Source organism: Corvus kubaryi, unplaced genomic scaffold (genome assembly GCF_017639235.1).
Source record: "Corvus kubaryi isolate FWS band 111438036 unplaced genomic scaffold, C.kubaryi_AGA036_p1.0 37394, whole genome shotgun sequence".
In the NCBI taxonomy this organism is placed as follows: Eukaryota; Metazoa; Chordata; class Aves; order Passeriformes; family Corvidae; genus Corvus; species Corvus kubaryi.
In genome coordinates, this window is record NW_024581133.1 from 13,821,374 (window position 1) to 13,847,480 (window position 26,107).

General features: G+C 39.0%; 2 protein-coding genes across 3 annotated transcripts in view; one reads left to right on the forward strand and one right to left on the reverse strand.

Moving 5' to 3' along the window:
* The window catches only part of ALDH1A2 (aldehyde dehydrogenase 1 family member A2), a 59,338-nt gene extending 52,779 nt beyond the window's left edge, over positions 1 to 6,559 (reverse strand). The window contains exons 1-4 of the mRNA XM_042039464.1: positions 6,479 to 6,559; positions 4,918 to 5,065; positions 2,937 to 3,067; positions 1,473 to 1,661 (exon numbers count right to left, since the gene is read on the reverse strand). Of these exons, the coding sequence (XP_041895398.1) occupies positions 1,473 to 1,535 (63 nt within the window). The 5' untranslated portion in view covers positions 1,536 to 1,661; positions 2,937 to 3,067; positions 4,918 to 5,065; positions 6,479 to 6,559. The remainder of the gene's footprint in view (positions 1 to 1,472; positions 1,662 to 2,936; positions 3,068 to 4,917; positions 5,066 to 6,478) is intronic.
* A 2,530-nt stretch (positions 6,560 to 9,089) lies between these two features.
* Positions 9,090 to 26,107, forward strand: part of AQP9 (aquaporin 9) — a 28,139-nt gene continuing 11,121 nt past the window's right edge. The window contains exons 1-5 of one of the 2 annotated variants that reach the window (XM_042039471.1): positions 9,090 to 9,106; positions 9,739 to 9,819; positions 10,402 to 10,530; positions 21,334 to 21,460; positions 25,017 to 25,154. In XM_042039471.1, coding sequence (XP_041895405.1) covers positions 9,793 to 9,819; positions 10,402 to 10,530; positions 21,334 to 21,460; positions 25,017 to 25,154 — 421 coding nt within the window. In that variant the 5' untranslated portion in view covers positions 9,090 to 9,106; positions 9,739 to 9,792. Of the gene's footprint in view, positions 9,107 to 9,738; positions 9,820 to 10,401; positions 10,531 to 10,567; positions 10,674 to 21,333; positions 21,461 to 25,016; positions 25,155 to 26,107 lie in introns of those variants that run through there. The other variant, XM_042039472.1, reaches the window with a different exon arrangement.

Here is a 26,107-nt window from a genome sequence, read left to right on the forward strand (position 1 = left end):
CGGTGCCGAGCGGCCCCGCGCGGGCCCCACCTGCCGCCGCCACAGCGCCATCGCCGGCCGCCTGCTGCCCCCTGCCGGCCGCGCCCGCCGCCCTGCGCGCGCTCTGCTCCGCTGAGGGCACGGGGGAGCAGCGCCTCACGGCCAGGGCGGGCCCCCGCTCGCGCATTTCCTGAAAGTTCTCTGCAAATGGAAGAGACTTAAAGGGCAGAATAATTTTTTCAAGCAACAGCCACCTGATGCCAGCTATTATTCTTTGGCGGCTCTCTTCCCGGGAGGCCACGTCATGCAATGGAAGAGGCTGGGCAATGCCGTACAGCAGGTCACTGGGAAGGCAATGGCCAAATGGAGCCAGATCCACGAGCTGGCAGGCGTCAGAAATTTATTGTCAAAGCCCTACACTCTCCGTGGTCAAAACCTATGTTTTCTTCTAGGCAGAAAACATAGAAAGCCTAGGCCGTTTTCATTACTTTTGGCAAAATAGTGAAGTTCTGCTTACTGATGCAAACACTCCCAATGTTTTGAACCCGATCAGATGTCATGTTTTGAAGTTATCACATACCAGATAGATGAACAAAGAAAGGACACCAAAGCTACAGCTGTCTAAAGTTGGCAAAACAAAGCAACAAGAAATATACCACATGACCTTTTCATTGACATAGTCAAGAATAAACAATGGGATCTGGCCATGTTTTGATTTCGTTACAATATTTGTTTGTTGATTCCCTTTATATTCCTCGCTCCATGTTTGTCAAGTTTGCAGACAATTGAAAAGATTGTCCCAGCGTCCTGTTAGTGTTTGTACAGGAGCATGGGACAACGGTTGCTTCTGCACAGACAGACAAGACAAGGTACAGAGTGTCAGTTAAGTCATTTCAGGGTTAACATGCATATTTCTGTAAATTTCCATCTAACTAATGAAGGAGACTGCAGATTTTGCTTTCTCTCATTTTTAGTCTTTTTTTTTTTTTTTTTTTGACCTGACAGAGGAAATGGATTCATAATACTCTGCTGTAATGTGACATGCAGAGCTGTCAAACTGTGACACTTGGGATGAGTGAGACATTTAAACGTCAGAAATTCAATTTTTAATGGCACACTGGCAACACAGAACTAACACTTCATCACAAGGATGACACCTTCTAAAAGCCATTTTAAAATAAATCAGAGTGGGGATGTGCTCCTTTGGAAAAAAAAAATGCATTTAAACAAGTTTCAGGAATGAGGAAATTGTATGACAGTTTCATTATTAAATCAATAAAATTCAAGAGATTTTGGCAAGAAGGGATGGCAGTGCATGTGGAGATGCAGCTCCAACCCACATAATCTGGACCTGCTTAAGTGACCTTCATCAACTACTTGTACCAACCACATTCCTCTTACATCTAAAAGCAATTCAGTTCGCAAAAGCCCTTGGAGACCTTTAGACCAATGGCTTGTTGGCATTCCCAGATGGAGAACGGCACTGCACTTACCAGTCTGCAGGCTCCTGGTGTGCAGCCACCCTCGGAGAGCTCCTCAGAAGACTTGGCACACATGTCCTGTTGCTCTTCCGGACAGTGAGGGACCAGCTGGAGTTCCTCTTCCACCAGCTGGGAAGACACCGATGCTTCAGCCCTTGGTGCCCAGGCCAAAGTGGGCTCTCACCAAGGACAAGAGCAGCTCTGCCAAGCAAGAGGGAGGAACGAAGTCTTAGAGATTTTGGGGACACTGATGGACCCAGCCTGGGGAGCTGATCCAGGGTTCAGCACCACACTGGCTACTTTATGACAGCAAATCAAGTCATGGCTTCGAATCTTGCAAGTGAATGTTTAATATGTAATTTACTGTGGAAGGGATTGCCTTGGACATTAGGACAATATCTCGGTAAAAACAATGAATACAGAAGGAAACTAATTAATTTGTGAAAGAAAAAGTGAGTTGAAGAAAAGAAAATAAAGAACAGAGACAACACTTGGGGTTCAGTCCAATGGTCCCTAAACACCTCCATGCAGCAGAAAAACCACTTATTGTAGTGCTGTAGCTTCTGGTTTGTTTGGAGTTTTGTTGCCAATTTGCAACTGTCAGTTAAGTCAGACTGGCTTATTTTCTCTCACATGAATGGGTTTTAATTAAACTTGTACTTAGACAGCAAATATGTTGTTTCAGATTGCAATGACAAAGTCTTCACACTTTGTGATTAAATGGTTGTCAATAAAATGAAGAACAATCAAGTGACTCTGTTTCTTGCTTCAGTTTTAGAATTTAGGAGAGTATACAGCCAACATCAAAATCATTCCTGGAGGGGTTTCTTTTTATATTTAGAGCAATCTGAATGTATAATTTGGAGATCTACCTTTGTTACATTTAGATGCCTCAATTTCTCCACCCACCCCCAGCAGCTGGTATTATTTATAGATAAGGATATAGACCTGGCTTGTACAAACACCATCTGGTGGGAACAGGGTGGTAGCCAGACAGGGAGCAAAAGACAAAGTTGCAATATTGAAGGCAATACAGATGTAATTAAGGCATTCCCGGATTTCTCAGTCGAAGTACTAATATTTTTCCACTCTACACTACTGTGCACCTTTTGCCTAAAGGAAGTCATAAAACTAGAGGATGAGGTGAAACTCTTTGTATCTCAAAACCTCTTTTGGGCAGATTAGCTGTGCCAAAGCACATATAGATACACCACTGAAATGGGCAGTGGATGCAGCAACTCCAACAACACTCCAAGCAAGAGCTCTTCATTCTCGCTACTTCTGATCCACGAATATTTCTTATGCTCCTGAGTGAGCTTCAGAAAGCACTGTCACACACAGGAAGGAACTGAGTCACTCTATCAGACACTTCCAATGATTCCTTTCAAGATCAACTGCAAAATCTACCCCAAAATTATTTCAATATGACCCATAAGCTCTTTTATATATAACATTTTCTCTCAGCTGTTCCATTACCATTTAGCAAGGATATTCCTGGTTCCTCATACAAATTCAGTATTGATTGAGAGATCCCACTCCTCTGTACCCTTTGCCTCCTGCTTCAGTAAATGTCTCTTCCTATTTCTTGTGTGCTTTATAAATTACTTCTGGAAGAAAAATAGAGATTGAATAAAAACTTCCCCTAAGTTATTTTTCAGCTCAGACTTCCACTTAGGAAATCTGAACTTCATTTTCTGATATATACATTAAAGCTTCAACCTCAGGTGTTCTATTTTAATTGCCTGCTATTTTCATTATTGACCATGAGGGCAGCAAATGCTCTTCAGGAGATACTTGTATTTTAATTTATCTGCAAACATAAATCACACATTATAGCACTTTTTTCCTCTAGGTTAATTGAATCAATTCTCTAAATGTCTCTATGCCTGACCATTGAAAGAGGCTCACTGTTTGAAATCTCTTTAAGAATTATGACCCTTGAGCTGTGTCCAGGATGGTAGCAGTCCTTGCTTCAGACAAAGCTATTTTATACATATAAAGTAAAAAGGTGTTATTATACACCTAAGCAATATGATCTGTGAAGCAACACCCATGATACTGTGAGGATCCTCTAAGATATTATTTCAGAATTTTTTCATATATCTCAGTGACTCAATTGTTTTAAAATTATAAATTTTATTAATAATTGTTTGAGTCTGGATATATCTTAAGTTCTAAATGAACAGAATAAAATCTACCTTTACTTTCCTTATTTCTACATTACCTTTAACATCAAAAAAAAAATGCTGATATCACGAACAAACATTTTATTACTGAATATTCACAAATGCCTAATGGAGAAAACTTGATTTAACAGATTTTTTTACTAAAAATTAGTCAAATGGATAATTTTTAGTAAAATGAGTCAAACAGATCCGCTTTCTTACCTGTGATATTGGCCATTTTATACCCAGTAGAACTGTTAATTGCTGGCAAATTAACAGTTGGTAAATTTACAAAATTTGCAAAAGGAAGAGGCCTGAAGGGCAGAATAATTTGTTCAAGCAACAGGGATCCGGATGCAGTTGGTAAATTTACCAGTTGTTGGTAAATTTATGGTAAATTTAGTCCAAAACTGAAATGCAAATTGAAAGGATTTAAGCAGGCTTCAAATAATTCAGTGAGTGATAAAGCAGAAAATGCTTGAAAAAGCTCCATGTTTGACTTTATGACTGGGTCAGTTTCAAAAATTAGCATTCTAGTTTAAGCCAGCAGCTGAAATGTCACCTGTCCCTCACTGGATGGAATGACCTCGGGAATGCGTGTGCTGGTAACTCTGGGAATGTGCTCTTGGGTGTAGGGATTTTATTCTGAATTTAAATATATAAAAAAACTTTCTGTTTTGAATTTCTCTTCAGTTTACCTGTTAGAATTTATTATTTGTAAAACACATCAAGCCTCAAATGGATTGACCTTCTGCTAATGTATATCACCTAATGAATGGATGCAATTAACTAATTCATATTGGAATATTGCACTTTCCAGCTCACATTCATCATCACTAAATGTGTGATCTAGTTTGCAAGTTTAAATTTTTTATTATTACCCTTTAAACTAAAGAAATAAGTCTTGTATTTAATTACCTGAACTTACATATTCAATTAATAGCTTCATTACCTTAATGAACATAGATACCGTGCAGAAGTAACAAAAGATTGCTGCTGGGTCTGCTCCCAAATATGCCCTTATAAAGAGTCAGCAACGTACATTAGAACACTTTTTTTTTCTTAAAAAGTCTTGATTGTGGAGTTTTAAAGGAATTGGGCCTAGCAATCTAATATTCTTGTACAGGAGCCTGAGATAAATTTATCATGTATGTTCTAAATATTTAACATGTAAAGGAATCCCAGAAACAAAACTTGTTTCTGGAAACACAGAGGATTTGAACAATCAAATGTGAATAATTCTGAGTGAAAGGGAATTAAAAGAATGAAAATCAGGCAGACTGCCAACTCACCTACTAAAGGATGAGGGATGAGTGGAACATGGTGTTGAAGCAACAAAATGCACTTGCTGTGGGAGAGAGGGGACAAAGCACCAGGAACAGCAGCTCTTACAGAATATTCTTCTCCAACAGAGGATCAGATTGTGGCTGCATGGCACCCCTGGAGGGCCAAGTAGAGTGGGAGACAGGTGAAAGTAGGTGGGTTGGTGAGTCAGATACAAGAAACACTGTCACTTCCCCAATGGAAATTAGGTTTTAGAACCATGAATCAACTGTCCTAGTTAGCTCCATCTATTTGCCAAACACATAACTTTGCTTTTGTGTGTCAGTAGAGTCAAATCTGTCATTATCTTTGGCTTTCATGTTACATTCCTTTTATCAGTTAGTTAGGCTCAGATCTCTTCCTCTTCACAACCCTACAAGTAGCCTTAATAAGTCTCCAGGTTGCTACAGGGAACCTGTGCCCTGTAGAATGATGAAAGGTTTTGATAACATATCCCATTTGGGTTAAGAAAACACAGGGTTTAGATCCCTGCAAAGTCCCCTGGATATACTTCGAAGTTTTCTTCATGCTGCATTAATGTATTTACCAAGATATCCTTTGTTTTTAATGGCAAAGCTATTTGAGAAAAGGGAATATGCAGAAAGAAAGAGCAGGGAATTGGCTAAAACAAAGCACTTGTCTGTACTAAGTTGATCTGTGCCTTAAAAGCAAAATTCTTCTTATACCAAAACAGTTTTTGCTGGATGCATTCAGAAAGTGAGACTTGCCCATACCATAACCTACCCGATAAGCTCCTCCTAGGGCCATTCCCAGCACACTGAGAGGGCAGCACAGCCCAGTGCAGCTGATAACCGTGGTGCACGCAAGCATCTGTCCAGCATTGCCCTAACACTTCCACGTGCTGCCAGCACTGACAGCCCTGTCACGGGGCCCTCTGCACTGGAATGTTATCTGTGCCCCTCTGTGCCAGCAGGGCTGTCGAGAGATTAAACTGGCTCAGAAACTCTCAAGCAGGGCCTGTGTTACACATACAACAAGCTTTAAAATTTACTATCAGTTAAACAACTATATATAATGTGTTTGTATAGTAACATCAGTTATGCACTGAAGCCTAATGGTGTGCCCAGCCAGTCAAGAACAAAGCAAAATCCTGGGTCCTGCTTTAGAGAAAGTCCAGTTTAGTTGTCCCTGAAATCAGTGTCAGCAACAGCAGACATAATATATGTCAGGCCTTAAGGATTATGAGCAAAAAGCTTGAGGTACACATATGTGATGTGGGTTTGATGTCATATGCATGATACAGACAGAAATGTTTTGCCTGGACACTGAGATCACAGAGAAGAAAGAACAAATTCTCAAGGGGTCCCTTGCGTGCCCTGCCCCTCCTCCAAGGTGGGCTTAGCTAAACCAGAGCTTCACACTGCAGATATTTCTCACCTGAACACTTTTTCACGAGGGACTACAGCACAGAGAGAGGGGTGATCAGAAAATACAAGAACTAGAGAAATAGAGGGTTTATGTACTAAAAACTTAAAATGCTGAATTACAGTGTGTTCAGTCCTTCCTCACCTGAATTTTTTCTTTGACTTCCCCAGCAGGAGAACCAATCCGTAAAACAGAGAATGCTCTTTATGTACCATGCAGCAGTTTCTGTATGAAAATTGAGATATAAATTAGGCAAAGGCATTTGACTGGGGACCTGAATTAGAGGTACACATTCAGAGTTTGTCTAATTCAACTAAAATCAGCAGACTTTAAAATAATTTGGCCCATATTATTACAATACAAAAAATATATGGTGTATTTACAGGCTTGGTCTCTCCAGCTGTGTTGGTTTAGGTTTTATTACATCAGTAATAACAATTTATGTGATACTCTGAATAATGTGCTATTAAAAATTCAGTACACTATATATTGTTACCCATGGGATTTAAACTCTGGGAGCTATGTGCATTATTCTCAACTTTGCTATTTCTATAGGAGTGAAGATTACTATAAAAATGGTTAGGTTATATACATCATGTGAATTCCTGCTCTGCTTGAATCCAGGTGAAGAGAAGAAATACTTCAGTCCAGACTACCTTGGAGTGAGGGTCCCAAGGGTCTTAGTCTTGCAATCTAAGGTTACACTGATCCCACATTCAGGCATGAAAATAGTATCAATGGGCTTTTTGATGTCTTTAAAGGATACCAATAGATTTGTGAGGCAAAATCTCCCTTAACAGAATCCACTTGATGCTTCTCCAGAGCATCAGCTTTATCTCTTTGTCTATTGATTTTACTTTTTACAGCAGTTCATCAAATTTTCCTGGCATAGAAGTCACACGGACAGTTTTGTAGTTCCCATGATCACCTTTGAAGGACTCTCTTGAAGCACCAGCAGATCACTGGTACATTTCCTATGTTCTGTTTTGCTGACATTAGGAACAGGATCAGCAAAAAACCAACCCACTGACACTAGCACTTGAGAAGCTGAGCATTTTAATCCCTTGGTGGAAATACTGCACAGCTCCAGCAATTAGTTACTGGTTAATTTATCAATTTCTCCTGAAGTGTTTCCTGATGACAATTTATTTTAGAACAGTTGCTCACACTCAGCCCACCAGATGTCTGGGTCTTCAGCAAGGCAAATAATTCTTTTAGCTGTGGACAGCCACCTTGAATGCTTATTCTGTGCTTCCATCCTCCATAGCTTTACTTACTCTCTTGGAGGACTCCTCTGATAATGGAATCTGAAAACATTTGTACTATAACTTTCACATTCCTTGCAAAACCTTAAAATCTTTTTGGTGAACTTTCTTGTGGTTCTACATTTGTGTGCTGCTTACTTACTTATATAACTTCAATTTTTGGAAGATGCCTTCATTTTCTTCCCTCAGATGACACAGTTATCAATATTTATGGATGGCACTGACAATATCCTTATCATTCTGACTCTGGGAGCAGGGCCCAGGTGAGGGAGCTGTAGAAAACAGTAATCACAGTGCATTTTCTTTCCCTTGTTCAACCAGATGTTCCATTGCATACAACTAACTAAAAGGCAGTAAAGCAGAGGATTAATCAAATAGGTAGTAATTAAGGTCAAAGCTTTCATAGTGTTTACATTTTACTTGTCTTTCTTAAAATGCTACATGAATATTTGTTAGATTTGGTAAATGTCTTAGAATCTCTTTCTAAATATAACAAAAGGAGAAACTTAATTCAAATGTTCTGCACTGCCCCCTTTTCTCTTTGAAAAGTGTGTCAGTGACTTTAAATTGCCACCTGTCAAAAGCTGGAAGGATTTACCAAGGGAGCAGTCATCCCCTGTGTACTCTGTTCTTCAATACTTTCTTAGAGCACCTGCTTGAACCTTGTTATGGAGCTGAGGAGGACTTTTGGTCTAACTTAGTATCACAGTTTTTATTAATGGAGTTAAATCATATGATCTCTTCAAAGTATTGAAGAAAATCTGATAAAAGCAAATGTGAAATAGATGTATTTGTGCCAGTTCTCCACCCTGCAAAGACAGAAAATTGATACAAGGAATTCAGTGTGATCTGAACAAATGAGTATGAATTTCTGTCTCTGACATATTATTACTCCATTATTAGCTGAAAAATAGCATTAATGTCTTCACACGTGCTATGAGACCAAAATCAGAGGTATCTACATACTACCTTGTAGCAAGACTTGCATCTGCATAAGAGAAAGAATTGCATGGAAAAACAACTAAAAATTGCTTTCATAAACGTGTTTGTTTATTTATTTATCATTTTCCTGAAAGAGAGGAAGTGGTTTATCTCATTCCTGATGTAATGAATGTCCTCCCAAGCATCCTCCCTCAGTTCTAATGTATACATTATTCTGAAAGACTTCTCTCACAGACATAACAAACATATACTTTAGCATGCTGTGATAATTAAGGTCCTGAATAATATGTTTGTTTTTCAGTGGTGTGGGGTAAAGGTTTTCAAGCTGCCCTACACAGGCTATTTTCAGGGGCTCCCCAGAGGCAGGCCCAGCTGTCCATGCCACAGGCAGGACCTGTAGAGCAGGACCTGGAGCTGTCCTGCAGCAGTGTCACCATCTCTGCACAGGTGCTCGTGGCTCAGGCAGCACCAGCACAGATGCTGCCATCTCCTGCTCTATCAGCTCCATTGTGCTCCACAGGCCACCTAAGGGCACAGTGCTGTTTGAATGCAGAGGTAGAGAAAGGTGAGTAAAAGGACACAGAAAAGCAGTTAAGGATTAAAATTGGGTAGTGGGGGAGAACTGGGTGATTAAGGGATGAAGCTGGTGGTGGTAAGGTGACTACTGCTGCAGGGAGCACACATTGGGTCCTAGCTGGAGGCAAGGAACAGCACTGACAGGATAACAGAAGTGGCACATTTCCCTAACCCCGTAAGATTCTGCCCTTTTTAGGACAGATAAAGACCAAGGCACTGAGCAGCTACAATACATACCAAAATAATGTACCAGAACTGGGCTGACATGCTGGTGTCAAGTCAAACACCAGAAAATACTTGTAAATCAACCAGTTACTGTCAAGTCTGTATCACATCTGATAAAACTGTTCAAGATGCTGAAGAGATAAAGGTGTAATATTTTTCTCTAGGAGACCCAGTTCTTTGAGATATTCAGCAAATTCAAGTCTTAAGACCATGGAAAATAATATTATAATGTTCCATATTATAGCACCCATGCACCTTTTTAAGCTAGATATATAGGAGATATACAGTCACTCAGTGCCTCACTTCCCTGTACTGCCTTGTAGGGAGCCACTGGACTGAAACAGAATTCATTAAATGTTCCTAATTTATTCTGCCTCGTTGCTCTTTTATAAACAGGGAAGTTCACTAGAGAGCAAGGCATTTAGTCCAAAAAGAGTACTGTGAGTGAATATGCAAAATTCAACACACACCACCAAGGTAAGATTCCTCATTAGCCACTGAAATGTCTCAGAAGTTAAGGGCTCTTGTGTGCAGGGTACAGCACAGCATTCTCCCAAGCATTCACTCTCTTTACAACCTCCCCTTGAAAAACTCTTTGACAGCCAATAGCAGCATGGTTTAAATCCCAATCCAGGTCAGAGAGAAATTTGCAACTATATTTTGTTTCCTTATTTTGTGGTTTATCTTTTTGCCTTTCTTTTTCATCAGGATGATAGAAACAAAATTTTATTCATTCTTACCAGGATTAAAAAAAAAAAAAAAGCAATATAGGAAAGGTAATGATTAATCCATTCTGTAAGAAAAAAGAAGAAAACTGATTGTGAACTTACTGGTATTATCTAACCAGTATAAATAGAAGTGTACACAGAGAAGGCATAGAATGACAAACCCATGATGAATTGTTAGGGCATGTTGAGTTGGTTCTGTCAGTGCCTGCAGTCAGATGATTTCACTGGCTGTACAAGATGAAATCTCGTATTTCAATGTTTAAGTAAAAGTGTCAAAGTTCAGCTGAAGCGGGGACGAATACAGAACAAATTTGTGTGTATTTGTAACTAGGGCACCAGAGCAATAGAGGAAGCCAAAATGAGCCAGAAAAGCAAAAGGAGTTTAAAGGAGAAATTTGCCTTGAAGAACAGCCTGATTAAAGAAGCCCTTTCAGAGTTCCTGGGAACTTTTATACTGATAGTAAGTGTCAGCTGCTTTCCTTTCTTCCTACTAATCTAATGTTGGACAGTGCTTTAAGGGGACATGTACGTTTTTCTTGTACTGTGCCAGCAGCAAGGTTACAGCCTGACCATGCACAGCTTGAATGAATTGCTCCTAGGACGGTAAGTTTGTAATTCCTTTTTTCACCTCATATAATTATCACTGCCTATAAAAAACAGATACTCTTATGTATTACAGTTGTCTGATCAGCATTAGATTTCATCTAGGGATGGAATTTCAGTGAATGAGCACGTTCTGAAAAATTCAGATACGCACAATGAATGCTGTTAATACTCTCCTGTTTTTTAAAAACTCAGCAGTTTATTTTATGCACAAATTCTGTTTACATTAACAAACATATTGTACTGCACATTTAGAAAATTTTAGCTGAGTTGTTTTCCTGTGCAATATAGGAATTTAGCTGTGTGATTTGTAGTGAATTTATTGGGAGTTGCATTGCCAAACCTTCAGAGATTTTGTAAGTTAACAAATTTTTGTTTTGTTTTTAACTGTACTATATAAATTACACATATATTGCTTGGTCCTATAGTACTGCTACAATTTGGATAAATACCTAAATATCCCATTTTTATAGCCCCAGATTTTTTTTTTTTTAAACTTAATTACTTGCTCAGTTTTTCTGTGCATTTTGCACTGGGAGTGTGACTCACCAAGGGAGAGAGCAGGCTGAGTAGCAGAGCTAGAAGTCAAGCAGCTAGAATATTTATGCCAAACTCTTTCTTTCTTTCTTTCTCCTCTTTGTCTGGACAATGCAGTCTTGCTTATTGCTAAATATTTCATCATAGTGAAAAGGACAAAAAAAGAAGCAGGCACAGTACTGACATAGTAGGTTTTATAACTGTAAGTATATTAGCTAAACTTCAAGTAAGTAATCTAAAAATTCCAGTAGCTCATAAAATACTGGAAATTATGGTTTTTACTACACTTCAGTCAACTGAAGTGCACTGGCACTAAAATAACATTATTCTCAAATTTAATACCATCCATAAGACATTATTACAGTAAGCAGCACATTTAGAAGCAAGGAGCACAGAACACTTTACAAACACTAATGAATTAAGTGTCACAACACCCTGGTAAGGAGGGGAAATGTCATTATCTTCATTTTGTATATTACCAAACCTGATTACAGCAGCCTGCACAGGAAGCTTGTGGCAGAACTCTGAATATAACCCACATCACCTGACTTCCAGTAGCCTGTCCTCGCCACAAGATCCTCCTCCTCTTTCCATTAATAAAATTAAGCAAGAGAAGAAAACATATTAAAGTGCAGATTAGATAATAGCATTTGCAATCTAATGTCCTGCTGCACAAGGCTAGAAGGAAATGCAAACCCAGATCCCATTTTCTAGTATATTCACTGTATGAGTGTAGTAGAAAATGGAGCTAAAAAATTGTTGTTAATCATCTGAGTTTCTCATTTCTCTTACCCTTTCTAGTTTCAACCTTGGTTTAAAGCAGAAAGAGCCTCACCTGGATTAAAGTGCAGCTTTCTCAGTGCTTGGATACCTCAACGTGTATTTAGGCTGCACAAGTTAGCAGCAGTACAAAGTGTTTATTGTGAAGAAGCTGCCTTTTCTGCTGTTATCTTAAGCTGTGCCAGGGGAAGTTTAGGTTCGACACCAGGAAAAAATTCTTCACTGAAAGAGTGATTGGGCACTGGAATTGTCTGCCCAGGGAGGTGGTAGAGTCACCATCCCTGGACGGGTTTAAAAAAAGACTGGACGTGGCACTCAGTGCCATGATTTAGTTGATGAGGTGTTGTTAGGTGATAGGTTGGACTTGATGATCTCAAAGGTCTTTTCCAACCTAGTTGATTCTGTGGTTCTATTTATTGCTACTGCTTTAAAGCTTTGTCAGCTGGCAAGTACTTAAAGTACAGATAAATATTAAACCCTTAATTTAAATTTGACCTAATGAAAGGGGCACCCTGGTAAGTCAGAGGACAGAAATCCTTGAAAAACAGACACCATGTGTGCAAAAGAAGCAATGTAATAAGATGGTGTAAGAACTATGTGTTAATGCTGTTACAAAGTGAGAGGAGAGTTCACGGCCTACAGCACAGCTGATTCACATCTTTGTTGAAAGTCATTTTGGGTCACTGTGATGGGGTTGAGAGCCTGTGGAGAGCACCTGTGCCAGAGAGCAAGGCTGAAACAGCATTTCTATTACCCACAGGCTCTGTCTGGAAGCCAATGCTAACTGACCACACCTAAATCTGGGACCCACTGCTGGGAGTTAGCTGGGTGAAATTCTGTCCCTCCACATCACCTATTTCTATTTTTTCTGGAGAATAACATCAGAGGCCACATACTAATAGGAGCCTAAACTACCATCTTTGGTAACTCTCAGCCTTGCAACATTACTTTCCAAACAGGAAATCTAGAAAGTAGAATCACTCATCAGACAAAAACCCAGCCTTCACCTCGGGGTGCGAAGGGTGCGGCCTGCAACGTTGGACAGATTTGAGACAACAAGCCTTGAGAAAGGCACTGGGCACACAGTTTGGATAATATCTCCTGGTCAGCCCTACTTAACATGCTGCAGTCTGCCTTGCAGCATGGTCTCAGAGCACGTAGACAAAATTCTTTCCAGGTGAAAATAAAGTAGAAGGTGAGCTCCAGAATCACAGGAAGTGTGCTGACCATTAATGGATGCTCAGTCCAGTGGATCAGACTGGAGATGCTCCAAATAAGTAATCCCTCCTGAGAGATCCACAGTCAGGTTCTCAGGTGCTTACATTACACAACTTGATAATACACACACAGCCCACATGAGCCACACTCTGTGCTTAGCAAAGCACACAATTTCAGTAAGAAACACTAGGAGCCCGGAAGCATTCTGAGGTGGGAGAACACCTGCCCATTTGCACCATGGTGGCTGAGAGTCAGCACACACACACATTTCCCAGCCTCAGTCACACACCCCAAAGTCTCCCTTGAGGAAGAGCTCCCTAGGGAGCTTTTTGTTCTCCATCCTGTTTCCTGGTTCAGTACGTTTCCTCTTGGGACTTCTGTGAATTACTCAGGGGGACAACACCTGTGTGCCAGCACAAAAGAGCCAGGAATGATGGTTTATGTGGCTTTTTAGTGAGTCTGGCTGGAACTCACCTGTCCAACTGCCTCTCTGCTTTTAATCATGCTTCTCTCCAGATTTCCTCTTTGGAACTTGACTGCATTGTTCTCAACCAAAATGAGATTTACTCTGACTTATGCCATTAAGTATATCTGAATTGAAACAGTTCCAAAAAGAGATGCCAAATAGGCCATGTGGCTTCCTTTAACAGCTACTGCTCACCTAACACAGTTTGTATTTCATTTTCACTCTCAAGAGCATCTTACTGAACACAGTTTCCCAGAAAGGAGCTGCACAGGAGCCAGAATCTCCTGAGGCCAGAGCAGTATACATTTCCTTGCTGAGAAAAAACACAGGCTGCCATTTAGCATATAAATACAATCAGGGAGTATATATGCTCCTAATATTTATGTATATATATAGATAGATATTTTCCTATGTACATACTCCTATGAGCGTGGTCTCCAGCAGGAGGTGGGGAGCCTCTTGCAACTCCCATTGAAGCAAATGTTTGTGTGTGCGTAGAGGATACAGGGCACAAGCATGAACTGAATGCACGACACCCCTGAAGTAGTCCAGCTAATGAGGAAGGCTATTTATCATCAAAATATTTTAGTCTTGTTTTCATATTCTGACCACTTCGTTGTGCAAGTTATCACTCCTGCTCTGTTGCAGAGTTGAGTCTCCTCAGAAAAATCTTTAAGACTGACATTACATGGATTTGTTCAGTCCAGAAGATTAAAATTTAAACAACTTTTCTATATCTATTTTTTTTGTGGCCCAACATTCCAGTGCATGTTAATTACAATACTGTAGGGTAACATATATCCCTTATCCTAAGCATGCATTAGAATTCTCATTACATGATACTACTACATGAAAGCAAACATAGCTTTTGATCCTTTGCTCCTTAAATAAGTGTTTAACATTTAACACAGAACCACTACTTAGAAATTTTAAACAAAGATAAATTCCACGCTCTAAATTTTTGTGAAAGGAAGACTTTTTTCATATAGGATGAAATTACAGCAAGTTTTGTTTAAGGTATGGCCTTGTTTGCCATCAGCAATGGATTTCCTGGAGTACAGAATCTTATATAATTAGCTCTTAGATAAGAGGTTATTAAAATTTATTTATAATTGGTATTTTGATATGTCACTCAGCTTTTTTAATATTACATAATGCTGCAAATACCACGAGCCTTAGCAGTGTTTGCACTTCGAAAAGTAGCTCATGTGTCAGAGATCCATACATTTGGGTCTCTAGCAGCAATTAATATAGTACAACCCATAAATAATAGACGCCAGTCAGGAATCTAATGTTAGAGTTACATATATTTTGATGGCATTAAATTTTGCTAATGATTCTGGTGAAGATATGCAAACTCTTCCTCTTTTTGAACTGTATTAAATCAGCATTACAAACAGAAGACAAAGTGGTAATGAAGACCCCTAGTTGTACTGAGGTTAAGGAGGTATTCTAGCATACTGGTGTTATTTTACTATTATCAAAATCAATCTTTTTTTCTAGACAGCCCTTCTGTTTTAAAAACCATTCTTTAATTCAGCTGAATATTTAGCAGTGTGAAAAATTTGAAAGGAAGGTTACCTAGTTGTTCTTTTACCCCAAAATATTTATTACAGCAAATACTTCTGAAAAATCATGGAAATCTTTTGTTTTCCATCCAGACTTAGGTTTCCCAGTATATGACATTTCAAACTTTTAGGTGACTCAGATGTTGTGTTACATGAAAGCTTTGAAGAAAATTATCTTCATTTCTGCAACATCAGCCCCAGCATGTAACTCAGCTCTCATTGTTTAACCAAGAGGTTCCAGTAAGCTGAACTTAATTTTTCAGAACCTTTTTCTGTAGATACCCTTTTTCCCAGAAAGTTTACACCTATAGAACTGAAGTGTAGGCACCTCTGCCTGAGCCTTTGAAAAGGCTTGCATCTTTCCAGCATTCAACTGCGAGTGCAAAACTTGTATGTTTTACAGACACAAATTTACAAGGTGTTTTTTCAAAGTTTCACCAAATAAAAGAAAGGTAATAAAAGTAATAACTTTTAAAAACTGTCATAAACAGTTGGAGAACAGAATAAAAGACAATAAACGTAGTTTGTGCTATGCAGTGAGTTTATATCTTTGCGATCTCAACAGTTCAATGAACCATTCTGGTTGAAAGTGAATTCTAGGGAGCTCTCCAATCCATGGTCTGGTTTAAAGGCAAACGTGACTCAGTTCCTCCAACCCATTCCTCACAGGTTTCTTTACTACTGAAAGCATTCAGCTTTCTTTTTTTTCAACGAAAAACTGCTTAGGCTTTAATTACTCCTAACCATGTACCTCTAACCGCAAGGGCACAGCAAAGATCTGGCCCCCGTTTCTGCACCCAAAGGAATGAATAAAAGAAAAGGTACATGTACCCTTACACTCCAAGGAGAGGACAGAAAACCTCCTTTCTTGGAATCTGCAATGCCCACTCTTGCACACTTTCTCAATGCTACAATTGTCTGAGAGCTGCTACAGAGACTAAACATATTTTAGGAGTTTAGAAAGATTTAAAGCTTTTCAGTTGGGGTAGGAAGCAAAGCAGCATATCTCAGCTCAAGAATAAATGAGTAAGGTGGAAGGGAAGCTGCACCCGAATATGTTCTTTTTCTCTTCAAGGCTGCTAGTTAAGATTTTGCTCCTTTGCCTGGCCTTTTCTTTCTTGCTCTGATACAACAGGTGATGTTTCACTCCTGAAAGTGTCTGAATATCACATTTCATTTTTTTTCCTGGATTTCTAAAACCTAGTAAGAAAATAAAACCAGTCTTCACTGAAGAAACTGACTCAAGCCAGTTGCCCTCTATAATTCAGGAAAGAAAAGCATTTAGCATTTCAGGATGAAGAGTGCAATATTAATCATAATAAAATATGAGAAAATGCAGACTTTTGCATTCTCTCTAGGTGATTTCAAACTTTTATTTGTCTCCTATTGCATATGAAAAAGCAATAATAAAAATTTAAAAGCATCAGTTTATATAACACAGCGTAGTCCATCTCTCAATATTTTCACTATTTTTTCCCACAAAGCAATTTGAACTTGATATTTATATGTTTTAAAAGCTTTATATACACAATTCATCCCAAGTTTTATTAAATTTACATTCATGTCTCCAAGTAGTAATGCTTTCTGTCACTTGAAAATGGTTTCAAAATGGCAATAATTTTAAGGCTTATGTCTATTCTATTTAATTAACTAAATGATAAGGGTTTGGGGTTTTTTCACCCCTTATTTATTAGATAGCAAGTCTGAAAAAAAATAAAAATCCAACTGAACCAAGAGGATATTGGTTGTTTCCCAGGAGATCATCAGGAGAACGGATGTAGTGATTTTTTATTGCTCTAAGCTTGATTAAATCGTAGTGCACAGAAATCCTCCCCACCCCACCAAAACGTTTCGTATGATAAAATAAGAGCCATGTGCTTTTAAAGTATTTAAAAATTACTTGACTGGTAAGCTGTATTTTTATCTCACCTTTAAAAGCTTAAGTACTCTCTGATTTAAAAAAATATAGCAAATATTAAACATGAAATTGGATGAGGCTTGGTCTTTCCTGAAAGGAGTTGCCTGTAACGTAAATTCTTGCAGAGCTAAAGCCCTGAATTTTAGAAGATCTAGCATTATCTCTGTTTTTGTTGCTTTTAGCATTACTGTCTCAGTTGAAAGAATGCTTAGGAACCCTGTCTGAATTAAGATCCTATGTGAAACACAGCAAAAATACATCTCTGTGTGGAAAGAGCTTCTAATATTATAAAACATCTTATAATGAAATTCAAAAGGTAAATTCTTAAGCAGACGTCAGACTTGCTTTGTAAATGAAGGGGGTGGAAATGAGTGCGAGTTCTAAAACACACTCCCTTAGGAAGACACCACCAATTTAGTATGCCTCAAACTGAAAAGTTTGTTTACTACTTTTATAAGTAGCTAATCCTATTTGGAAATATTAGTGTTGGGTAGGGGAACTGCACAAGACTACAGTACACCATGAACAATGCTGTAAACTTTTCATGGGCAAAGGTCCCTACCTGCAGGGAAGGGCAAATGCAACCACTACTTTTCTAGCATTTCATGATTGAAAGTGAACAGTTTATGATTTAAATAATATTTTATTTATTTATATTTATTTTAAATCATTAATATTTTAATTTTTTTTTTTTTTTTTTTTTTTGCAACTGCTAACTGTATTCCTTACAGCACACTGAGTTCCTGTACTCATGCACAGCATCATCAGCTGTGCAGCCATTGAGGCCACACTCTGCCTGCAGGGGCACCTGTGGAACCCTACTGCAAGTGTGTCACTCACCACAGCTGGAGCTAGCGATGTACAGGGTATAATGCAGCACAGCTCATTGTCTTCACGCTGCTAAAAAGTTGGCTGCCTCTTTAATGTGACAGTCAGAGTGTCTGCCTAGAAATGCACAGCACTTCTAGGACTGTGTAATAAGAAGGGGGCTTTTCCATATAAGCATTATGCTTCAAGATGTCTAAAGCTTTACTGGCCATGTAGAAAAATAGATTCCCTAAAATTGTGGTTTCAGATCTTGCAGAAATCCTATTTATACTGAAAAATGCTATTACAAGCATTTGGAAAAATCCTAAAATAGTAAGATGGAGGCAAATGATCTTTAGTCTCTCTGATGAGTGGGATACAGAAAGTCCTGCAAGCTTCCAGGCAGAAATAGGACCTTATGCTCATTGAAGGCCAGTGTTTTCCTTTCCTAACATTAACCATGTTGTCCAAGACAAAGAGAAGGATCTAATGGGCTATGAATCAAGTTCTTTTGGCAGAGAAGGTTCAGACAGCTATTCCACACCCAAACATGCTCTTTAGGACAGTAATCTAATGACTTTATGAACAAAAAAGTCAGTGCTGAGACTACTCCAGTAATTTTAAGCAGATCAGGCTACAGATAACTGCTAAGATGAAAACCTGGTAACATAAGATAGACAAGATAAGATAAAGAGATCTGGCTATATTCTACTAAATTAAACTCCCATTAACTCCATGTGCTTCAATCAATGAGTTTTGTGGGTGCAACTGATGGCTGAGCTTGGCCTAAAATCCTAGAATATTTAGTTACAACTTGATGATCTAGTATGTCTTAACTCAGTCAAGCAAAGACTTACAAGGTATTAAATTGCTGTTCATGTAATTACATGATTAGGTGATAGTTTCCAGTTGTGCCAACCTAGCTACAGTACATATGAGGCAACTTTTTTATCTCCTTCTGAAAAGGTCAGCAAATGGTGGAAGTATTACAGTGACATGGCTCAGATTTGCAGGCTCAGTTCCCAGTTTTCCCATCCCTGGATGGGCACACACTGACTGTGCCTGCAGTAGTGTTCAGTCATTGGACACAAGCAGGTCCACTGAGTGCAGCTGTGTTCCAGCTGGCTTGCACATCTTCTTCTCTGTAGAGTTTTCTAAGACTGCTTAGCACAGAAATGGAGCATCTGTAGTTGTGTATTTCCCTAAGACATGCAGAGCAGGAGCTGCTATGCAAGAGGACAACACAGCTGTTTCTGTATGACTCTCCTCAGCTCTGGTAATAAAGGAAGGGAGGCCACAGCCTCCCTTTGTTATTTCCTTCCCTTCTCTTGTGAAGTTGTAGTTGATATACACAGATGTTGTTATCCCCTATCCTTTTCTGGAACCATCTCCTCCAATCCTCTTCTCTTTCTTTGTCATCCTTACAGAAAGAAGTAATGTTTACAAAAGAATGGCCTTTTCTTTGAATCTCAAAACTTTGCCTATGCCATTTCAGAACACAAGTGTACACTATACTTGTAGATTGAACTGGTTGCCTGAATTCAACCTGCACCCCAGTGTGCAGGGGCCCAGAGCAGCCTAATGACCTTGCTCCTCATGTGAGACATATCTTCCACAAAATCTTGCTTGGTGCAGGCTTCTGCAATACTCCCTTTGAGAAATCTGGAAAGTGATGACTAGAGTATGCTAATTCACCTCCTCTAGGTTCTTAATCTTAAACATAATGAATTCCAGCATACCCATTCTTTCCATATTAAACATATAAACACATTATGAATTGTCTCATATGAAGTTTTAAAGAAAACAACGCAATTTCAGCTGTGAACAACTCCAGTGTGTTTTATTTTGGTTTGCTGTACGTGCATTTGTGCTTACCATGAGCATTGCTAGGTGAGAGTATGGCTAACACAAGCGTGTCATCCATTGCACAGCAGCTGACTGTAGCTTGCACTGTGTCCTGGAGCTTTTAATTATACAGGCCAATAAACTGCAGCTATCTAACACCACCCTACCCTTACGTAACCAGAGCTCTAACACTCTGGCACCAGACAGTGTTTTGTTTGCTTACATGATTATGACCTCCAGGCAAGAACTGCACCTGGGTATATGACACAGTCTCAGGGCACTTAGAAACACCGTCTGCATTACAAAGCTGGTTAAGAGTGCAATTTTATTGAGAGCTTTCCTGTCACATTTGGGTATTAGCTAAAACCCTTAGGGAAATAATGGAAACAAAAGTATAATTTTGCCTGTTTAAATTGCATCTATTCTAGTAGGACTTGCTTGTTAAACCTCAATCACCAAATCTTTTTGGTACAGTCTATTTTTAAGGCAAGAGAGATTTTCCCATTACTTTGCAGTTTCTGAATTCAACTGCCTTGCAACTGAAAGTAAGTAATTAAGGTTGCTCAAGATAAATCTAGTCACATCCTAGAAATGGTATGATTCACATCACTTACTGCTGCAGAGAAGCAAAAGTTTTCGGACTATAGATATTATTTGAGAGCTTCCATATAGTGTTGGGTCCTTGTTCAGCAGAGCACGGTAGGCATATATTTAAAAAGCAGACTTTCAAAGACACAGAAATGGAACAGCTATTCTATCTCAAACTAAAAGGGTTTTGTCCCTTTGAATATCTTTCCTATCATCTTTAATAGGACCTAAACATATGCTTGAAGCTAAGCAGAGGTTTTAGAAATGAATAAACATCATCTTAAGCAAATATTTAAATGTGCTCCTGAACTTCATTCTGAGGGAAACCAACAAAAAAAGAGAACTAGTTTAAATACATTTAGAATTCTTCAATATTATTTAGATATCTCCAGTTATTTGTTCAGGCTGCAGAGCCAGTAAAATATTTTGCTACAGGAATATATGATATAAATTCAGCGTAACAATAACACACACTGTAAATGCCAGAAAGTTGTCTAAATCCAGAGTTTCAGCATTAAACATTAAAAGCTTTTTTGAACTATTTTTCATAACTTTTACAGTAAATTTTTTATTGCTTGTAACATCAGTCTGGAACTGAAAACTTACCACACAGAATTAATTTCACTTTCAGATGCAGAGTTTTGTTGTGGAGGCTGTGAGATCTTGTTCTGGCTCCAAGTTCTGATCTGTATCCCATCATTGTGCCTGAGAACTGCTTTCTATGTGGAGAGAGGTCCTCATTAGCAGACATTCCTGCTCATGACAGAGACGAGGAAAATAAAAAGCAAATGTGCATTGCAGCAAAGGCAACAACAAATTCTAGCAGTGTTTCAGTATTCAACATTTTCAGCTATACAGGTCAGCAGCCGAAGTCACAACCAGTAACATTTGACAGACACCCTTGTGACTTTACACTTCTCTTTCAAAATGCAGGCTCTCGGCTGTGGGTGTGTGGGACAGGCTGTCCTCAGCCGGGGAACGCATGGAGGGCCCATGACAGTGTCAGTGGGATTTGCCATGGCAGTCACCATAGCAGTGTACGTGTCCGGGGGGATTTCTGGTAAGTGACTTTTTTTCTTATATAGTATTTATTACTACTGTGTTAAGGCTCTTTTGTTAAAGGGCTTTCACTTCATGGTATAAACAATCATGAATCTAGCAACAGTAAGCACCATTACAGCAGAGTCTGCACCAGAGTTTTGCTAGTAAACCTTGTGTGTTCTTATTTCCTTCTATTCTTTGTGTTTGACAAAATCTTCCACCAAATTCTGATCTCAACTACAGTGTGCAAACCTTGGCACACCTCTGACTTTCATGGTAAGTGTTCTGTGCAAACCAGAAATCTGCTTGATGTTGCTTTGAAAATTCTGTCAATAGAGATGATCCTGGGCAGAACAGGCGCCGTGTTTAAAGAAATAACCATGAAGAGCAATTCAGCAGTCACCAGATAAAATGGTGGCCAGCTACACAGAAAGTAGAATGACCCACTAATGGGTATAATGAATGGGATTCACCTCAAAGAGTGCAATTTATTTCTTCATGTCCTATGATAGGCAATAGCAAGTCTGCTCCTGTCCATTTGATTATTCACAGACACAGCAGATCATAGAAAGCAGAAACAGCAGAAAGATTCAGTACCAGAGATACATTCAATGATATTGTCAGTGTACTGTCCTTTCCCCTTTATTTCTACTGTAACACTTCCTCAACATGTATTGGTCAGGAATCTCTCTTTAGTCCTGGGGCTGAGGTGGGTGAGCTAACTAACCAGTGTCCACAAGTGCCATACTGCATGCTGCTTTGTCTCCTAGTTCCACCGTTCAATTTGGCCAAACTAAGGTTGGAAACATTAGTATAACTGATTTTAACATTTAAAGTCTTCCTTTAAAATTGAAAATGATGGGTTGTAACAACGTTGTGCATGAAAATACACAATACTTTGTGTTATATGCAGAGTTTAAATGGGCCTTTAAAGCAAATGGTGTCCTTGTACTCCAGGTCTTATAGAGGCATTTCTTACCCTTCATAAAGACGGTAAAGTTGGTTTGGAGAAATTTCTTTAGGTATAATTAGAGCATTATAAATAGTTGCTGAAGCAGAAATTACTGTGGCCATTTCTCTTGTATTTACAAATTCTTTTACAGAGGCACCATGCACTATAAGGTTTCCATTAGAAAGTTTCACATTAGAAAGTGCTCCAGGTTCTACAAAACAGGCAGTCTTGTCACTGTCATTGACACAGACCAGAACTGTTTCTTAATATCACACAAAGTTAATTCAGCAGCACATTCCTATTGTCTGAACAACTACAGCTCTTGGTTTACATGTAGGCAGGTAAACTCTTCTAATGCAGTATCATGAAAACAAACCTGTGAAGACCTGTCCTACATTTGCACCTTTAAGGGATATTCATCTTCATCATTATGTAGAAAATTAGAGTTCAGTCCCAGCAGGGCAGAGCAGTTGCAGATGTTGCTGAAGATCGTGCTTCCTGTGTTTTTCCCATGACAAGGGATTCTGCATGCAGTGCATTTTCTCTTTGAAGGAACAGGAACAGATATTTCAACAGGCTGCTATTAACCAACATGTGATCACTAGTGGACACTTCAGAATACAAGTTCTTATGTAGAATTTGTTAGCAATTTCTCTGGCTCTTGGGCCAAAGTCTCATGTTTAAATACTGCTAAAATGTTTTGTATTTTGCATCAGTTCTTTATGAAATTCCAAATTCATGGTAACAAAATATATAGTCTGCATGCTTGGTGAATTTGAGCTTTTTTTATTTAGGAAAATTCCTCTTTTTAATTTTCCTCCATCCAGTTTTCCTCAATATCTAGATAATTTCCCACTATTTTATCCAACTTAGCATTTCAAACTCATGACTATGATCACTGCAACTACAAAAGAATGGGGAACATGCTGTCCAAAGTGGACTTTTTTTTTAAACCAGTGGCACAAGAACCAAGAATCTTGTAACTCCCCTATGTCAGCAGGAGAGCCTTCAATTAGACTTTTCCTTTCCAATTTCAATGTTAATCAGCCATCTATAATATTATTATGACTCGTCCTGACCATCATAGTCATCCTGTACTATATACAGGTGGGAAACAAAATCAAGTGTTGAAAGAAAGGAAAATTATTAATTCCAGCCAGAGTAAGGAACAAAAGACAAGACAACAATTAATCAAAATTCACATGAAGGGCTGTTAAATTAGGTGCTGTCTATCTATTTTCTCTGTGCTGAAGAATTTGAAACACAGTGAGGAATTCAACATTTAATTCAAGACTGGTGCTACTAGGTCAGAGTTTTGGAAATGATACAAAGAAGGTTTTATCCAGCTTGTTATCTGTGTTTGTCAGTTCATTATGTATCAAAGGTGCCTGGATTTCATAAGATAGTGACTCACTGACCTGAAGTGCAAACAAACACAGAAACTGTACATAAAGGCCCTTTCTCCATCACTAACCTTTGACAGATAAAGGACATGCTCTTTCAGTTATTTTACCAAAGACAAGGGCTATTTTTTTCTGATATTCATACAGATTGAAATGAGACCTTATCTAGAAGATAAGCAAAGGATCCTATGTCCTTGCAAAATTTGGGGGTTGAGGTATTTATTACAAAGAAGAACTTTTTCATCTGTTCATTTATTTGGCAATTTGTATTTCTTAAGTAGCAACCATGTATCTGTAAACAATAAAATTTTCCAAGAGCATACAACACCTTTTTTGTTGACAAAAGATGTTGAGGGAAGAGACTACCATGTGACATAAATGTATTTTAGAAACTAAACTTGTCACAAAGAATTCCAATGTTACTGAAATCTTTTTCATACACGAGTTCAGGTGTAGCTACTCCTGAATAAAAAGGAAGGAAGTTTCACAGGAAACTGAACTTTGTTTCAGCACAGCTACTCTATCAGTTTCCTTATCATGGACCTTTCTGGGAAGGACAAGAAGTAGATAAAAACATGGTGAAGGACTATGCACCACTGCCCCCAGATCCCATCTAGGCACAGCTCACCAACGGCCAACGTGAAGCTGAACAGCCCTAACGTTATTTTATTTTTGTCTCCATGAAAAGTAAGTAACCCCAGGTTGAAGACAGGGATACAAACATGACTTAAATCCAGGGCACTCTAGAACTGTCTCAAGATACATGCTCAAGCCAGTAACAGTCCTTAATCATAATATGTGCTTGGGAGACTAAAGGAATGTTCTTCTGCCCCAGTCCTCCCCTAAAAATAAAAAGGCAAAGGCCTCAAGGACAGAGAATATGTGCAGAATAAAGGACCCTCCCATCACAACCAATGGGGCAGATTTACTGTTTCTAGAAAAGTTGTCTGTAAGTTACATACTTCAGGACAGCAGACTGATAAATAGCACAGTCCACAAGCATCAAGAGTAAAGATGGATCTTGGTGGCTTTTGCCCTCCTTCCTCTGATTTCATTCAACTTGTTTCAGTTTAATTGCAGTCAGCATTTAACTGCAAAATAACATCTAGAAAAGCATGTACTATTCTTGTGTTCAAAAGTGCCCACATTTTTACAAAACCTTCACCTATTCTCATGTATCTGAGTCACCCACATGACTTAATTTGTGATTTATTTTTCAGGTGGTCACATAAACCCAGCTGTTTCATTAGCCATGTGCGTGACTGGAAGATTAAAATGGACCAAATTACCAATTTACATATTAGCACAACTCCTGGGAGCATTCGTTGGAGCAGCGGCTGTCTTTGGGATTTATTACAGTGAGTACACCTTAGACATGTTCACAGGACAAACTAGAGGTCAGGCAGTCTCTAAGGCCCCAATTTTTCAATGAATGTCAAGCAGGCAGAGGACTCTTGTTCATACAGGGCTAATGGCAGGAATGAAGCTAAAGCCATAAAGAAGAAAGGAAGAAGCATAAAGAGTTTGAAGGGAAAAACAATAGCTTGAACATTCCAGGTACCCTACAAATTTACTGAAACACTTAATACTCCAGGAAATGTTCTGATATTTAGAAAAATTATTCATGGGAAATCAGATACTCTGAGATCATGTATTTCTCAGTAAGGATTTTAAATTACTTAATAGCCAGGATATAGGGCTATCCATCTTCCAAGCAAATTAGAAACATTAAAGACCTGCTACAAGTGCCTGTAGGCAGCAATCACCAACATCGTTCATTGAGGGTACAGGATATGAGATCAAGTCCCTCCTGACCAAACCTCAGACCACCCTAGAGAGGTGGCTCTCCAAGACAATGAACTCCAGGTACAGTGATAAAGAAGTCACATACTCAATAGGGGAAAAGAAAAAAATTACCCCTATCCTTGATGCACGAGGTTTTTTACACAGCATGCCACAAAAGGAAAAACCAGGAACACACTGACTTAATCCGCTCAGTCGGATCAGTTACCTCAACCCCCAACTCCAAAACTCTGCTTCCACTGGCCCAGCCCGTCTCCTCCAACGTCTCTCCTATGGGCATTATGTCTGCAGACAGTGCTGGGTCTAGGTGCAACAGAGGAAGAACAAAAATGGAAACACCCCTTGTATGTCAGCTCAGTGCTCAGTACCCAGAGTAATCCTGAAGAGGAAAATATTTAGGAACCGTGATAATTGTTTTGGCCTTGGTGTACTTTTTTTTGTTTGTTTTGGGGGGGGGCAGTTGTTTACTTTTTTTAATGTTAGTGTTAGAATTTGGAAACTGGAATTC